This window comes from Trifolium pratense, linkage group LG2, assembly GCF_020283565.1.
Source record: "Trifolium pratense cultivar HEN17-A07 linkage group LG2, ARS_RC_1.1, whole genome shotgun sequence".
Taxonomy (NCBI): domain Eukaryota; kingdom Viridiplantae; phylum Streptophyta; class Magnoliopsida; order Fabales; family Fabaceae; genus Trifolium; species Trifolium pratense.
In genome coordinates this window covers 24,525,159-24,543,081 of record NC_060060.1, presented here as the reverse complement: position 1 = coordinate 24,543,081, position 17,923 = coordinate 24,525,159, and the positions used below count along the sequence as shown (strand labels likewise).

The 17,923-nt window shown below is 32.6% G+C and overlaps 2 protein-coding genes across 3 annotated transcripts; both read left to right on the top strand.

The window, feature by feature from the left end:
- The first annotated feature begins 1,272 nt into the window (after positions 1-1,272).
- Positions 1,273-4,798, top strand: LOC123905091 (phosphatidylinositol N-acetylglucosaminyltransferase subunit C-like). Of its 2 annotated transcripts, none has more exons than XM_045954727.1 (2): positions 1,273-1,402; positions 3,537-4,798. In XM_045954727.1, the coding sequence occupies exon 2, from the start codon at positions 3,566-3,568 to the stop codon at positions 4,478-4,480; it is 915 nt and encodes a 304-aa protein (XP_045810683.1). In that variant the 5' UTR covers positions 1,273-1,402; positions 3,537-3,565; the 3' UTR covers positions 4,481-4,798. The 2 variants fall into 2 exon arrangements, with proteins under 2 accessions (XP_045810683.1, XP_045810684.1); XM_045954728.1 differs by lacking the exon at positions 1,273-1,402 and adding an exon at positions 2,657-2,759.
- Positions 4,799-6,229: 1,431 nt separating this feature from the next.
- Positions 6,230-17,165, top strand: LOC123905090 (protein GDAP2 homolog). Its single transcript, XM_045954726.1, has 15 exons — positions 6,230-6,613; positions 7,032-7,402; positions 10,150-10,227; positions 10,473-10,528; positions 10,966-11,085; positions 11,194-11,264; positions 11,506-11,599; positions 11,739-11,942; positions 13,926-14,174; positions 14,616-14,724; positions 14,882-14,949; positions 15,866-15,935; positions 16,019-16,093; positions 16,459-16,550; positions 16,844-17,165. The coding sequence occupies exons 2-15, from the start codon at positions 7,112-7,114 to the stop codon at positions 16,917-16,919; spliced, it is 1,653 nt and encodes a 550-aa protein (XP_045810682.1). The 5' UTR covers positions 6,230-6,613; positions 7,032-7,111; the 3' UTR covers positions 16,920-17,165.
- The last annotated feature ends 758 nt before the right edge of the window (positions 17,166-17,923 follow it).

Below are 17,923 nucleotides of genomic sequence, written 5' to 3'. Positions count from 1 at the left end.
CTAGAAATGTGACTATCTCTTTCAAAAAATAGTGCATTGCATATTGTAAATTCTTTTTTTAAGATGAAAAGCCAAACATACATATATGTATCATCAGAAAACACGTCAAAAGAGTATATGTACCGGATCTTCCAAAGTTAGGATATGTACACCGCACGGATCGATGTTCTAGTAACATCAAAAGTTAGGACCCAAATACTCTACGATTCAGTCGAATTTTTCCGTCACACCATAATTGTGTGTTTAACAAAAATCAACATGTTTTAGTCCAAAAAAGAAAACAAACACCAACGTGTCTTTAGATCCTAAGTCTTTGAGAAATTTTAATGTGACAAAGGCATTAGATTATTGTTGATTTTTTTGTTTGCCAATTTGATAATAGGTATGTTCTTTAAGATAAAACAATAATGGAGCGGCCGAGTGCCCAACACTTATTCGTCTTCTGCAGTATTTTTGGTTCTCTTTGAACATTAGTTCGCTCGTTGATTGGAATTCCATTGGTGGTCTCCACTACATTACGTGATCACTTTGTTCAGTTTACATATTCAGCAAGTGGATCTCGAGCGGCCCGATCTTTTTGCAACTCATTTGGTTTGCTTGTGTTTGCATTGTATGGCCGAAAAGAAATCATAGATTGTTCAAAGCTCAACAAGCACTCCTCATCAATTGTTGAACAAGATCAAGCTTTTTTCCTATAGGTGGTTGAAGACGACAAGTTTTACTTTAGTTTCAAACTATCATAGCTGATGGTTCGGTCATTTGCTTTGTTTGAAACTTGTATGATTTGTTTATGGTTCTCTTTCTTTGACTTTTTGTAAACATTTGTAGTCTACCTCAGTACATTTTATGTTGGAGACTGTTTTTGTTAATATATCTTATTTTGACTGTTAAAAAAAAAAACAATAATGTTATGTGAACATATTTTCATAGACAAAAATCACAACCATTTCTCCTCTCAATTGTGGGGTAGTCCAAAATTGATGTATTTAGTCCAAATTTTTAACTAAATACATTGATTTTCTTTAACCAATTTTCCGTTATATTTTAGAACGGAGGAAGTATATCACTATTTCTTTATACTTGCTTTACGCGTGTGGTCTTTCTTTTCCATGTTTTTTTAAGAGAATTATTGGTTATTATGGAGTGTATATTTACCATCAATTAATGTCAACTAGAGTAATAAAAAAGAAATTTAAATTAAAAATTATTTTGTTTAAAAAAAAGTTATCTACTTAATTAAAATGGGGCGAAATTACAAAGTTACCCATGCTTTTAAAACAAAATTACGAAAATCACAACCATTTCTCCTCTCGATTGTGGGGTAGTCCCCGCTCTCACTTTTTTTCAAACACCTCCATACTCCGCCGTCCGCCCTGCCACGCTGCCGTCCCTCCCTCCTCAGGTTTTCTTTCTCTTCTTCAATTTTCTGATTGTTAGGTTTTTTATCTTTCTGATTTCTCTAGAATTGATTGTGATTTATATGTTTTTGGTTGTTGCAATTGCTTTCATTCTCTTAGTTTTATATTAGTGATTTTCTTGCTGTGCCTGAATTGAATTGTAGTTCCTATGCTTTATGGTGAATTCAAATTGAACTATGGCGAATGATTATGGAAAACTAATTGGAATGCTTTTTCTCAAGAAACTCATCAAAATGATTTATGTTTGGACAAAAAAATATACAATTTTTTTCATATAACTAAAAGTAGTAACCACTAGGGGTCTAGAGTTGTTGCCTGGTGTGCACCACTAGCTTGAGTAGCAGTATTTTTTTTTTTGTTTCTTCTCACAGGTATGAAGCACAGACACTCCTCGGATTTGGTGTGTGCCGGTGTCAGACACCGACACGACAATGACACTTATGATTCTATTGAATTATGTCATTTTCTCAAATTATTATTGGTGTGTGTCTGTGTGGTGTGTGTCTGTGTCCGTGTGGTGTCTGGTGTCCGTATTTGTGTCTATGCTGCACTTCAATCCAAACCAAGACAATCTTATTCAAGACGCACTAGACCTAACCCCATTGGTAGTTAGAGGTAGTAATCATCTTCGATATATAATAACTAAAACTACTTTGTCCCTATATATAGGATTTGAATCATCTAAAGTGAGAAAATCAAAAGTTGTTATTTTCAGTTGTAAAGCTTGATGGGTTTTCCATAGGTGACCAAATATTATTTACGAATTAGTTTGCTGGTGTAATGATTAGTTGTGTTGTTGACAACTAGTAAATATTATGCATAACATATATGAATAAGAAACTTTTGGAGTGGCCATGACATCCCCTATCTTACTAAGATCTGGCATTAGTTATTTTAACAAGTTCTATAATATCTACCTTTAAGCAAGTTAATGGTTAATATTACTCACTCTACACTGTAAAGTGAATTACTTACTACAGAAGTTGGTTTCATATATGTAAGACCTTTTTGTAAAATTTTATCGTCGTTTTTTTATAAGATCGTCTTCAATTTTTAAGATCCATTAATTTTTATAAAAAAATATCCTTAGACAATTAAGAGATTTAAAAAATGAACAATTATTTTCTCTTAATTTTTTATGGTCTTATTCATGACTGGGTTTTGTAATACTTGAAATTCTGCCCTGAAAAAGTTCTTACGTTATTTTCATTGGTACCTTATTGAAACTAACTTGGTTGCTTTAAATTTCAATTAGCTTCTGACAATGTGTGATTCGCAAGACATTTGAACTTGCTGTTCAGTGTTCTGTTGTTCTCTGCCTAGAATAAATCATAATTGGAGGTTTGATCTAAAGTTGTAATCTTTGTTTTGTATGATTTCATGTCCTCTTTGAAGTGATCTTTTTTTATATTTTTTCTTTTCATTTTGATTGATTCAATAGCACTTTTAATGAGTTGCTCTTGATTTTTATGAACATGGACAAATGGTCCGTTTAGATTGATTTATTTGAGGTTATATATGGTATTTGTTAGACATATTAGAAGAACTTATGTAAAGAACTTATGATAGGCCCATGGCACATGAGGCTGGTTCAGATGTGCAGTTACCTCAGGCTCAGTCCAAACCTGTGATATGGAAAGTTTATGAGCGGAGAAATAAAAAAAAAGGGGAGTTGGGAATGGACACGTGGCAGAGTAGGAATGTGAGGGTGTGATGTGTGGGAGAGGTGATTATTTTCTTTGTTGGTTATTTCTTTGTTTTACTGTTTAGTTATAAGATAAGAAGGGGGAAGAGAACGTGTTGGGGGGTTACTTTAGGGCCCGTTCGGGGGTGTTGAGTTTTTAGTTTAAGTTTTTTTGCTTGTTGTGGCAGAGGCAGATTATCCACTCTGTAGGAGCATTGCTCTTAGCAGGGAATTTATCAATTTCCTGAATTTTTTATCCTTTGCATTCAATAATATACACCTTTCTCCAATTGCTACTCTACTTTACTACTTGCTAGTTCTCTGGTTTCTAACTTTTTTAAAGTATGATGTATCATACCACTGATTGTGTATGCCCAATATTTGATGCAGCAAGGAATAGTATATCTTGACATATAGTAAATTTGATCCTGCAGGCCCATCTGGAATTAAAAAAGTTATTGCAATGGATCTTAATTTGGCTGGTAGTGATTCATCTCCACCTCGACCCAAATGGAGAAAAGTTGCATATGGCGGTATGCAACCTGGATATGATGACAATCATACGGATGAAACCTTTCTTGAAGGAATGGTCATGAATGCCAGTGTTGTAAAAAGGGACATGCTAAAGGTTATGCTGGACTCGGTTTCCATTTCTGAATATTTATGCATTGTTGCTCTTGTTGTCTTGGTCTGGACTTATACACTTTCATCCTCTCTCGATGAAAATTCGCTCTTGTTAATTGATATAAGTCTTCTTGTTTCAGGCTTTCTAATTCTCCTTTTTACTCAAGAAATGCTTTCACTTAGTCTTCTCCTTCATTATGCCCTGAATATCTCATTTTTCATAACTGGCTTATATGTTTTGGCTCCCATCTACCAAACTCTTACACGGTCTATCAGTTCAGATTCCATTGGAGCAGTAACTGTATCACTTCTCATAATTCACCTTTTCCTGCATGACTATTCAGAATCCACTGTCAAAGCCCCAGGGGTTCTCAAGAATCCTGCATTAACCAGTTGTATATCCGTAAATGCTTCTGTAGTCGCGTCGGTTTTTATTGCTTCTCGTCTTCCATCAAGACTACATGTGTTCGCCATCATGCTATTCTCTTTGCAGGTTTTCCTTTTCGCTCCACTGGTTACGTACTGCATTAAAAAGTATTCGTTCTGTTTACATCTATGCTTTTCTTTTAGTTTGATGATCCTTACATTAAGTTTTGTATACACACTGCATCGCTTGCTATTTGTGCTGCTACTTAGTTTGTTGGTTTTTGTCAACTTGGTCTGCCCTTATTGGCTTATAAGGATTCAAGAATACAAATTTGAGATCAATGGACCTTGGGACGAGGCTAAGCTTTGTTTTGATATTACAGACTGAAATCAGAACATGGTTTTTGAGAAATTGGAGTGCCCTATGTTTAGGTGGAAATATAATTTACTCGCTACTTGGTCTAGTTTAAGTTACGAGTTCATGTGAAGGTCCTTGCTGTTCAAATCAGAGGAGGATAAGAAAATGATTTGTACTCATGCTTTAGAATGATAATGTAGTGATGGTTTAAAAAAATCTAGGTACCATGGTTGTATATTTAGAATTCAAGATTTGAAAGGAAAACTATATCAACCTTTTTGAGCAATATTTGGACTAGGAGAGAACACTATTGTCAATTTTTTTCAAGCCTGAAATGTTGGCATATGAGGATTATCGTAATGTACTCAGTACAGGTTATTGTTGAGAAAGCAAAAATGTTATTGGAAAAATCAAGAGAAAAGGAAAAAAAAATCGCCACTTCTTCCTCCATCGTGTTAGGGTTTTATTATAGCTTGCAGCTTCCCTGCATTTCTTTTGAAATCTCAAACTCGGGATTTCAATGAAACACTTTTTGCATTTTCGAAATTAACATTTCACTCCACCATTATTCTTCGGCTTTGTAAGAGCACTCTAAAGGAAAATAATGATCAACCTGTTCTTATTGGAACACACTCAAAATGAAGAATCATAAGTGGAATAGATGAAATTGAGAATTCACTTATTGAAATAGTTGGAAACTGTGTTATTTTCATTTTTTTTCCTCATTTTAATTATCTTTTTCCTACTTAATCTATCGTTTATGACTTCAACCACTGCAAACAATATAGTTCTATGTCCAAATTCGAAAGACCAAGCTCTCCAAGCCAAAGAATGGCCGCTTTAAGTGCACCTGCTTCCGCTTACATAGGTGGAGGACTTCCTTCAAGATGCATAGTTTTTGCTTTTATGAAAATTCCTTGTGCTCCCTAATGCAAATGCCAGCTCCAAATTGTTGCTGCTCAATAAACAAAGATGCATCAACGTTGCACTTTACACATCCTTCATCTCCGGTGGCTGCCATCGACTTTGAGTTGCTGGACCTGTTGTTCGCACTACATTACCATTTTTCCTTGCTTCTCGCGCCATTGAAATAACAGCTCTCTTGCACTTTGAATTGATACACTTGCAAACCTTTCCACTTCTTCCTATATTTTCTCATTTCTCCTCTTCCACATACACCATAACATCATCACTATGTCACTCCGTCTGAGTTCTGCAGCTGCAGGCAGCGAGCAGTGTAAAACAGAACTCCTGAAAACCTGTAGCATTCTAAAATTCCAAATTAACATAACATCCAATTTCCAGGAACTTTATACTCTTCGTTATCAATTAAAGTTTTCATTGCAAACATAGAAATTAGAAACCATTCATTTTGGCACAATAGATTAAATCATCAAATTAACTATTCATTCTGTCAAAAAATATAATAAAATTAATTTTATTTTCTCGTAATTATCAAAACTTTTTTTTTTTAAAAAAAAAACTGATCAATCATCGTTTGCTATAATATTTTGTGACAAATTCAATTTTTATACAAAAAATAATTCACTTTGAGATTTTTGCATCCGTTTGTTACCAAAAATTGTAGTTTCACCATTCTCAAATGAATAATTGTTTAGAGTATCTTATCTAAAACATTAATTTTCATATCTATTTTTTCTTGAAAAAAAAAAAGTTTTTTCATTATTATTATTGCTAATAAAGAAATTCAGTTATTTACAAATGATCCATAATTTATTTATTTTTCAAATATAATGCAATTTACTTGTCAACTGGGCCAAGTTGTCCCATAATTTTTTTTTTTTTTTTTTGACATATTGTCCCATAATTTCTCATTAGTATAAAATTCAGTTATCGAAAAAAAATTGTATTCATTTTTTTAAAAAAATTTGTATTAAATAATTACCATTATTGAAATGATGATTAAGCGGTAGTTAATCATCATTTTTTTTTATAAGATGTAGTTAATCACCATTGTTACTATATTGATTTGATATTGAACAAATGCGACCCAGAAAAATACAACAATTTCATTTTTCTCTTTTGCAAGCTCATCTCTCGTCCCGCGGAACCTGCAATAACACTACTTATTCATTTTTCTCTCATTCATCCATTAATATCCAAAAGAACTGTTATTTTTCAATGCCCAGATTTCAATTCCAGGTAAATTATGCTTTTCCCTTTTCATTTATATACATATCTTAATTTTTCATATCACATTGATAATTCTAGGATTAGGTTAATTTTGTTCTTTTTTTTTTGTCATTTGTTTAATGCATAGAAAATGATAATTCAAGAAATGGGTTACTCTTAGAATTTATTTTAGAATTTTACATATCTAGTTAGGGTTCTTATTGTTGAGGCTGGTTGTGTTCTACGTAGCTCCTACATGTTAGATCAATGGCGCGTGTGTGGACACCGACACACGTGGTTACGTTCAATTACTCTCATTTTATTAAATTATTAAAGGTGTTTATGACTCGGTGTTGTGTCTGGTGTCTGTGTCGGTGTTTCATAGGTTATGGTAATTTGTTTAGCTGATGTGTGAATTTTGGGTTGTTTATGTGTTGTTATATTACAGTGATTGTGGAACTTGGAAGGGTAGTTTGGAACCACAACGGGTTTGGTAGTTTAGTACTGCTGTTGATAAGAGTCCCTGAAATGTATAGGCCTGTGGCTGCTTCGTCAGCCACGCCTCGAGGTGGATTGCCTAATGACAGTGAGGAGGATTCTGTTGTTACATTGGATCAAGTTCCGAGGTGGATTGATGCTGAACATTCATTAGAGAATGACAATATAGATCCTTTGGCGTTCCAATCAGGAACTGGTGGTGGTCCTGGTGGTTCGGTGTCTAGGTTTCCTGTTGACCATGAAATAAATTCGCGGATATATTTGTGGAGAGGGGATCCTTGGAACCTTGAGGTGGATGCTGTGGTGAATTCAACGAATGAGGTTAGCAATATTCCCACTTTTTCATATTAAGTGTCATTTTGAAATATTTCTTTGTCTCACGTTATTTATCGTTTTAGAATTTCATTAAAGCGTTTATTTACGTATTCCAATATTACCCTTATTTATTTAAATAGTTGCAAGTGTAGGATGTTTGATCATAAATGAAAGAACAAGGGTATTATAGTCTTAACACAGTTTTGCATTGGAAATTAGTAACTTAAAAGACAGTTAATATGAGACGGAGTATTTGTTACACACAAGCAAGCACTCCTTTGCACACCCACATAGTTTTGTTATGATTGGCTTAACTTTTCTCGGTTTGGTAATTGCAAAGGCGCGGTTTATCATTGTTGTCTTGCTTTCTATCTTTTCTCTTCGATTATGTTGTGCGAGCAAAACAGGACCAACCAGGGTCATGTGAAGGAATTCATGTTCTTTTTACTTTAATGGTTCTGCCACTGAAGACAATTGAAAGTGAACTATTTTGATATTTTTTAAGTTTTCCCGCTGCTTTTGAAGTTAAAGTTCAACTTTCGTCAAACTTTCATTGATTGCAGTGTAATGGGTAGTGCTGTTAAATAGCGGCGCTATTGCATAGCAAAATTTGAAGAAATCATTATTGTTCCGTGATATGCTATTTAGTACAAAATATTGTCAAATAGCGGTTATAGGATCACTATAGCACTGTTGCATCACGGGATTTGAACAACCACTATTTTCTGTGATCCTTAATTGACAACATTGGTGGTGGGTGATTTAGTCCACTTCAGATTGCTTTAGTTTGTCGGATAACTAATTAGGACTTCTTTGGTTTTAAAAATCATTATATATTTTCTATTTTCATGTTCATTTTCTGTTTTTATTTTAATTACAAAAATATCACCTTGTTTTCATATATTTTTTTCCTTTCATGTTTCTCAAGTTTTGTATAGGAAACAAAGTGGAAACAAAGTAAAAACAAAGTGGTACCTTTGTAATTGAAACTAAAAATAGAAAATCAAAACAAAAACCAAACAGGGCCGTAGTTTGTTAGTTGGAAATACTTAGGTTGAGTTAGTTAGAGGGTTAGGTTATTATGATGTATATATAATCAGAAGTGCAGGGGAGTGGATGGAGGGGATCTTGTCATTTCAGAGAAAAAGTAGGGTTAAACACCAAGAACTAGAGTTGCCTCGATGGAGGAGTAATAAAAAACATAAAAATATCAAGATCAGAGACTAGGCAACAAACAAATTATTAGGAAACAGAAACAGTGAGAGTGACAAATGTTGCCACAGTGGAAGTATGAGTGCAGGACCTGACTGTTGATAGGAGAAAAGAAATGAAGGCAAAGTAGAGCATTGAAGGGATTTTGCAAAGATCATCTTTTGGGTAACAAGGGAAAGTTTGAGACAGAAGGGGAGATCGTTGTTGCAGGTGCCCGATGGTGGAAAAGAAATAAGAATAAAATAGAGAACATGGGTCATTACTCTCTAGGATACAAAGAGGACGCACAGACAGATCCAACATCATCAAGAACAATTGTGGAAGATGGGTTGTGTGAAAGTCGATCAACCCACTCGTTCTGCCTCAAAACCTCTAGCTTTGATAATGTTAAAATATCTAAAAAAAATCTAATAATAATATCGTTATTTGATTTTAGAATACGCTAAAGTATCATTGAAGATCTTTTAGGAGTGGTTTTCATTTTTCATTATAATTTGTTTATTTTTTGTTACAATTAAGTCCAATATTAGTAATTGTTATATATAGGGATAATGTTTCGTTGCTTTGTATTTTGCATAACATGAATCAACATCAAATTCAAATGATTCAGTCTCAATTCTCTGATTTCGTTCTTCCCTACCTGAAACTTCAATATGGTGTCTGAGTATTACCATCCTCCACGACTTGTGCTTTAGTGTTGAGTTCCCTAAAACCTAGAGCTCCATTGCTGCTGTTAAAATTAGCCACATTTTAATATTTCTCTTAATTGTATAGAATCAGAAAATATCTAATATTAGGGAGAGATTGCTCAATCGTATCCTGATAATTCTTTATTGTATTAAAGTGTTAGTCTCAGACGAGATATTGCAAATGATATCATAGGAATGGTTTCCATATTCTGCGATGTGTTTCCTTATTTATTCAGAACTAGAAATAGGAGTCCAATATAGTATCAATAGTGGTTAGTGCTTTGTATTTTGCATCATATAATCACAATAATATCAATTCTAGATCATTCATTCCTTATTTTATCTTCTCTTTCCTTACCTAAATAAAATCCTATAATTTCAACAGATAAGAAACTTACTTGCTGAGATATTACATAAATGATTTTCTATTTTCCGAGTCATTTATATCGTAGAGGTACTTAAATTATAGGTCAACAATGATTCTGTTGGTGATAAAAAGAATCAAATAATATTGAACCAGGATCTGTATTTATAGGTCAACAATGATTCTTCGCATAAAGTTATTCATATAATGTCACTAAACCAGGATCTGTATTTAAAAAAGCCTTGATAAAAGACCGATTTCTATTTACCCTTAATCACAGTTCACTTGTTGCAATCCCGTGTCTACTTATGACCTTGTAAATAGAGTTCCAAAGAGGTGCTCTCAGTTCTTGACAATTATCTTGCATCTCAGACCATTGTGATTATGTAATATAATGATATTTCATAGCAGGTTAGAGCTAGACCTAAAGTAATTATAATGGTGCTAATAATCATATATCTTATCTGGTTTCAATTTCTTGGCAACAGGTCTTGGATGAAGCACACAGCAGCCCTGGGTTGCATGCTGCAGCTGGACCTGGTCTTGCAGAAGAATGTGCAACTTTGGTATAGTTCTTATTGATTGCGTCTGCAATAATATATTGCTATGAGCTCAATGTTGATAACATTTATGATTGTAAATTTAGTAACTACAATATTTTTTCTTGTGAAATATTTGGAATTCATGTAAGGAATAAGAATTTGGTTGGGAGATTGGGATGAATATACTGCAAATAAGGGAAGAAATTTTTGTGATATGATGTATAAATATGAGATAAAGTAAATGATATCGTATACCTTATTCTCATCAGGGTGGATGTCGAACAGGGATGGCTAAAGTTTCCCATGCCTACGATCTTCCTGCAAGGTTTGTATATTGGCCCCTTTAAATTTACTTTTCCAAAGTTAGAAAGTAATTATCTCCCATTTCCATATGGGAAGCCCAATGGCACTATGCAACAATGGCTTACTTTTTTTGCCTCCTGTCTGGGAGAAAAGGCACACAAATAGTATCTTTAAGTAAATGCTGTTGCGTTGATGCAAGGGTGCATTCACATGGTTTCTTAGATTTGTTCAGAATCCTGGTTGTATTGATATGAGATTTGTATATTATGGTATGTTTTCTCTTTTCCTATGTTTTGATATGTGCGATCTGATATTCATATGCCGTGTCCCACCAATTATGTTAATGTATTCTGCAACGTTTTTACTGACCTATATTTCTTCCTTAGTTGCATGCAGCTGTCATGGCTAGAAGTTAGATTCCTAGAGTATGATATTCTATGCCTTGATAAATTCTGGCAGGAAAGTTATCCATACAGTTGGTCCAAAGTATGCTATGAAGTACCACACTGCGGCAGAGAATGCTTTAAGTCATTGCTATCGTTCTTGCCTTGAGCTTCTAATTGAAAATGGGCTTCGAAGGTTTTCAAATATTGCATTATTTTTTTGAAATAGTGGCTATCTCCCATGTTACCTAAAATATCTAAAACTTAGTGTTTATTTATTTTTATTTTGTATGTATCGATACAGCATTGCTCTGGGATGTATTTATACAGAAGCAAAGAACTATCCCCGTGAACCAGCTGCGCATGTAGCTATAAGTGAGTGATTCCCCAGATTTTTCCGGTTTCTATATTGATTCTGACCTGATAAGTTAAATAGGTTAACTTTGACTATCTAGTAGAATTTAAACTTCCCAAATGTTAGAGATATATTACTTCTTTTCTCATATAGTGTATGCTTTTATATGTTAATTAGAGAACTGTTTTCTCATGCCGGATAGATATATTATCATTAGAAACACCTTGTGTCCTTTCACATTTTCTTGTCTTTTTTATTCAGGAACTGTGCGGCGGTTTCTTGAGAAGCAAAAAGACAATGTAACAGCCGTTGTCTTTTGCATTACCAGCATAATTGATACCGAGATATATAAAAGGTGTTTCCCAGTTTCTCTATTGTTGGTACCTGCCATGTTTCAAATGAAAGGAACTTCTCTAAAATTATGCCAGTTTTTTATTTTTTTAATTTGTTTTTCAGTGTGGACTCCGTATTATTTACTCATTATTTCCATGTAGGTTACTTCCACTTTACTTTCCTCGGGATAAACACGAGGAGGAGGTGGCTATGTCAAAGCTTCCTGCAGATGTTGGGGATGAGAATGGTGAGACCACAATTGATGAGCGTAAAATCAGAATAAAGCCTTTGCCTAAAACTAAGGTTTCAAAACCTCCTAGAGAACCAGTTGATCTTCCTGTTAGCGATGTTGGCGTGGTTCGCAGGTCAGTAAATATTTAGTAAGATATATTTACATATTTTATATTTCATTCTAGATTGCTCAGCGTGTTCAAAAATGTACAATACTTGAATGGGCGTACCAATCTGAGCATAAATAAATGGCGGTTTTCATGGTATCTGATAATATAATCTAGTCTAAGGGCCCGTTTGGTGCACAGGATAAGAGACAGGATAAGATAACCGTATCATATCCTGTCTCAATCCAGTGTTTGGTGACACAGCAGGATATGATAAGTTAATCCTGAAGCTTATCCTATTTTGTCTCTTTAGTTAAAATCCTTATCCTGAATTTAAGCAGGATAGGATAAGAAAAAAAAAATTGCTGACTTATTCTATAAAATATATTTTAAAATAAAAAACTGAAAATTAATAAAATATAAATAATAAAATAATTTGATAGTAAATTAATAATAAAGTAATTAATTTTTAAATATATATGAGATTTTCTCACAAGGGAAATTTTGTAATTTATATAATCTAAAAAATCTAAATTCTACTAAAATTACAATATCTTAAAGTAAAAGAATTATTAAAAAAATTGCAAAATAGGGATATTAATTTAAATTTTATAACAAATTAAGTATAATTCTTTTGCAATGGTAGTTTTATTATTTACGTATGAGATATATCATATATTTATTTAGCTTATCTAACATGTATAATCGAGTTATTTATTTGATCATGATTCTTATAAAAAATTTAATTTGTTAATTTTCTCATGATTTTTATTTAAAATTTTATAAAGTTATTTGATTACTTATTTATATTTTTATTTATAAAATTCAAAGTATTGCAATATAATTTTTAAAAAATAACAATTGTTTTACAAGGGTAATTTTATCATTTAAATATGTTATGTATCTTATCATATTGTTATGAGCAAGTATGTATTAAAAATATGATTATTTTTGTATTAAAAATATGATATAATAGTTATCATATTTGTTATCCTGTGTGCACCAAACACATGATAAGATAACTGAGGATAATTGCTATCCTGCTGATATCTTAGCCTATCATTAACCTGTTGTATATCCTATTCTGTCACTATCCTATCCTGCGCACCAAACGGGCCCTAAAACTCTATTTGTTTGTATATGATTTTTTACGCTTTAAAGCTATGTTAATCTTTTACGGCATATGATATATTTACGATTGAAAGCGAACAAGAAAGAAAACTATAAATTTGAATCTTGAAATTCATATCCAAACATGAAAAAAGGACTAAAATGTTATAAAAAAAAAAGATAAAGGACTAAACTGTTACCTGAAGTAAAGTTAAAGGACTAAAGATGTAATTTTGCCTTAAATATTTATCTGTTGCAATATATATTGGCCTTAAAATGTAATCTTACTATTTTTGCTTTGTTTGATTACATACAAAATAAAGTGTTGACTGAATATTATATGACAATTAGGTCAAATTGGCTTTTGTTGTGTGCCACTATGACTCGATATGGCTTTGTTGTTTGTTTGAAATTTCAATCAAACTGTCACAGTTGCAGTGCCACATTATCTCTAACATGATGCATACGCATTTTTTATTTATTAAAAAACAAGGAGATAGAGGGACTAAAATAATTTTTTTTTGTAAATGACTGAGACTAAAGTGAAAGAATAAGAAAAGTCAATGGATGAAGTGAGAAAAAGAAAATGTCAGACCAAAATATGGTTTTACATTATAGCCTAAATTTTTCTATTGCTTGTTTAAAATGCTGCTGCGCTACATCTTTTCAGCAAGTCTGTCCAGCATTACCAAAAACCACGAATTCCCTTCAGCAGTCTTAACATAGCTTCAGCAACAAAAATTGCAGAAAGTTATGTTATCATTTTCCCGAACATTTTGTGGTTTAAAACAAGCATATAAAAACCACTTTTTGAAGTCTTTCCTTTGTATTTGAGTGAACAGATATCAATTGTAAAAAGTTTTACCTGTGGAGTTTTCCTGATTAATGTTGTTTTTGTAGGACTTCATCATATAATTCATTTTTGGATCCTGCCTTCATGTCTTTGATTAAAGACCCTGATGAAAGACGTCTGGAGCAGTGGGAGAAAACTGTTCAAGCACAACGAGGGTGGAATTTTGCTAATTTTCTTGGATTCGGTGACCTAGGTGGACCTCCATTGTCTGCCGCTGAAGAATATTCTATGCACTCCAGATATCTTTCTAAAGCAAAATCCTTAAATTTATCTGAAATTGCAGAAATGAAGATTGTGTAAGCATCCATCTATTTCATTGCGTGTTTTGTATACTTTTATTACTTTCATTGTTTGGATTCATGGAATCAAGAAGAAAAATGTATTACTAATCATTCTACACGTGCATATCTTTTATGTATGGTATTAATCATGAATCATAAGGGAAATCATCTTGGAAGTTAGAGCTAATCAGTATTAATCACCTATGTTTCGAAATTTTCTGCCATTTGGACAATAGGAGATAAATTCACCTTTGTGTTGTACATTCTTCGATTATTTTTTGCTTCCTTTCCAAATTTAAAGTCATCTGTAAGGCAGTCCTGTAACGATGAAGTGGTGTTCTTCAACAAAAGAGTGAATAAAATATTTTAATAATTGATAAACAAATAATGAAGTTTTATGCATGTGTTCAGATTAAAATATTTTCATTTAATTTCAGAGATTTTTGTGCATTTCAGCTATCGTGGAGGGGTGGACTGTGAGGGTCGTCCGGTCATGGTTGTTGTTGGGGCTCACTTTTTGCTCAGATGTCTTGATTTGGAGCGATTTGTGCTTTATGTGTTGAAGGTGATTTATATTTGTACTCTTCAGCTCACATATTTTACTGATGACAAGCATAAGTTTGGCTACAAAATTTTCATCTTCTGGATATTGGGAATGCTTATTTCTCTTAAAACTCATTTATGATAATTTAGTTTTAATCCATATTTTTTCCCTTCTGCAGGAGTTCGAGCCAATAATACAGAAGCCTTATACTATTGTATACTTTCATTCTGCTGCATCTTTGCAAGTGTAAGTGTTAATAATGGACTTCTAGGATTTATGGAATGGTTTATTCTTTTATGCTAAAATGAAGGTATGAAATACTCTTAAGGGTTCTATTTGAAAAATACTTGGATGTATACCATAATTAGGTGATTTAGTTGTTAAAATGTATTGTTGATTAAAAAAAAAAAACTTTCGTGTCTAATATTCATTATATTCACTTTTATTTCAACCAGAAATATAAGAGAACTAGAAATTCAACTCTCAATGTATGAGCTTATATAGCATTTTATTTAATCATCAAACATCCCATATAATTGATATTGCTAAGATTATGAATATAGTTGGTAGTGAAGAATTCTTTATTTTTACGACTCTTTTATCTAATGGTGTAAGAAGAATAAGATGAAATAGAGCTTATGCTTTATGTATCGGTAGTACTTTTAGCTGCTGGAAACATCTGCTTAACCATTGGTTGAAGTTGCCTCTGCATTATTTTTCTGCCTATTTAACATCACTAAATCTCAATACATAGCCCCATATCTAAGTCAGGCAATCCTTTGATTTGATTCATTGTTACTTGAAGCACACTCCCTCCGGTTTTGAATATAAGCAAAAATCAACTTTCTAGGTTCATTGAATAAAGTATGCATCTGGATTATTTTATTGTCCAGATACATGCTTTATTCAATGAATCTATAAAAAGTTGTTTTTTTGCATATATTCAAAACCGGAGTAGTGCATGAAAAAAAAGAAATACAAAGGAAGACAATTCGTGTTCTGAAGATTTTTTGAGAATATTATACTTATGCAGGTTGCTATATGAAACTATGCTTATTTATAACTTTTAAAATTGGTTGCTTCATATTTTGTGCAACGCTAAGTAGTATGGTTTCATAGTGATGACCTTTCACCTTTCTCCACCCTATTTTTGTATGCATAGGCAACCAGACTTAGGTTGGATGAAAAGGTTAGAACAAATACTTGGACGGAAGCACAAGCAAAATCTACATGTAAGCAGTATTTCTGTTTTCCTAATTGTATTACTTCTAGACCTTTGTAGTCTTTGATCTGATTCTCAGTCTGATTTGTCCAGGCAATATATGTCCTTCACCCAACTATAGGACTAAAAGTTGCAGTATTAGCTCTACAGTTGCTTGTGGACAATGTGGTAAGTTAGGAAAATCAAATATTTTTAACGAACTTAGGCCCTATTTGGATAAACAGCTTAATTAAGCGCTTATAGTATTGACGCTTATCATATAAGCGTTTATGTATAAGCTATTTTTCTAACAAAAGATAAAATAAATTCATAAGCTATAAGCTGTTTTCGTAAGCTATTATGGGGAGCTTATGGAAATAAGCTCGAAACAGCTTATGGACAGTCATAAACTATTTACGTAAGCGCTCCCAAACAGTCTTTCAAGTGCTTATTATGCCAATAGATAAGCTCATAATTCAATCCAAACAGGCCCTTACCCCAATTTGAGAACATCCTAACTGTGTTATTACCATTGGTGTTTGTTTGACTTCTAGGTTTGGAAGAAAGTGGTATACGCTGATAGACTTCTGCAGCTCTTCAGATACGTACCGCGTGAGCAGTTGACCATCCCAGATTTTGTTTTTCAGTTGAGTCTTAATGTTTTCATGTGATGTCTTCGTCTGTTCTTCGTAAAGTTATTCCGTGAAATGTTTCGTTTGATTTATCAAAGTATTTTGCTATTTAGCACCAAACAATTCAAATTGTATGCTTGTTTGGTGTCTGACACCGACACATTTGAATACATATTTGAATACATTAAATCACTTTTATTTTCTCAAAAGTGTTAATGGTAGTATCATATCTAATATTTGTGTCTGTGTTGGTGCTTCATAGGCATTTTTTATCGGTTATAATTTGTTTTATACAATTATTTTGCAGGCATGACTTAGAAGTGAATGGAGGAAAGGGTCTTATTGTGGATCCCAGAACAAAATATGTTTATCATAGGCCATGATTGTGTCTTCTATAATCAGTTGATAAAGAGCATCACTTGTTGTAGATTCTTCATTACTTGCCTTGCCAATTACGCTCACAATCTCATTTGTTATAGGTGGAAATGTGTATGTTTATGTAAGAATTCAGTTTTCTAATTTTTTTTAATTGTTATGTTTCTCTGTAAGTAATATAATATTAATTTTTCTCTGTAATCTCTCCTAAGTGAGTTTTGAATAAAATCCAATGCATTTTGATCTCTGTTGAAGCTGGTTTGTTGTCTTTGTGTTTGTGGTATCATGTACAATAAGATAGGAGATTTGATGCTTGTTCAAAAAAAGATAGGAGATTTGATTAATGATAAGTTTTTTTTTTTGACAGATTAATGTTAAGTTTTGAAAATTTATGCTTCTAATCACTATGTAGTACCAAAGTCTGCTTTCAATTTATTTTTTATATACAAGTCTGCTTTCAATTTTGAATGCTTGGTTATCATTTAGCTTAAACATTTTGAAAGTGCCATAGTGCCATGTCAGCAGCAAAGTCAAGTGTTTGACACAATTATCAACCTGATTAAAGTTGCTTAAATTATCTTTTATTTTTAATAAATTAATTATATAAAAATGGGACAAAAAATTAAGTACTATTTTAAATTCATTTTATATTCCACCACCGTAAGTATTAGACAACATAAAAAAAAAATATTAAATGGTGCTAAGTTACATTTGACTGGCATGTTAACTGCATTAGCAAGAGTGAAGTGAAAGAAAATTGGAAACACTAGTGAACAAAGAGTAAATAGATGTTGGTTAATTTGCACGCTGCTTCCTTAATATTTATCAACATTAGTGATTGCAATTTTGGACTAAGTATGAGGACAAGTTGCATGAGCAAACAAACCGTTGAATATTAAAGGTATGTTATATTAATTTTCACCTTATAAATATCCTCATCTAACACCATAGTTCTACAAACTAAAATAAAAGCACAATTTATCATCACACTTGAATTTGTCTAGTACTTGTG

Coding starts and splice junctions, on each gene's coding strand:
- LOC123905091 (XM_045954727.1), top strand. CDS start 3,566: ATGGATCTTAATTTGGCTGGTAGTGATTCATCTCCACCTCGACCCAAA.
- LOC123905090 (XM_045954726.1), top strand. CDS start 7,112: ATGTATAGGCCTGTGGCTGCTTCGTCAGCCACGCCTCGAGGTGGATTG. Junction 10,228..10,472: donor CAGAAGAATGTGCAACTTTG/GTATAGTTCTTA, acceptor TATTCTCATCAG/GGTGGATGTCGAACAGGGAT. Junction 11,086..11,193: donor ATTGAAAATGGGCTTCGAAG/GTTTTCAAATAT, acceptor GTATCGATACAG/CATTGCTCTGGGATGTATTT.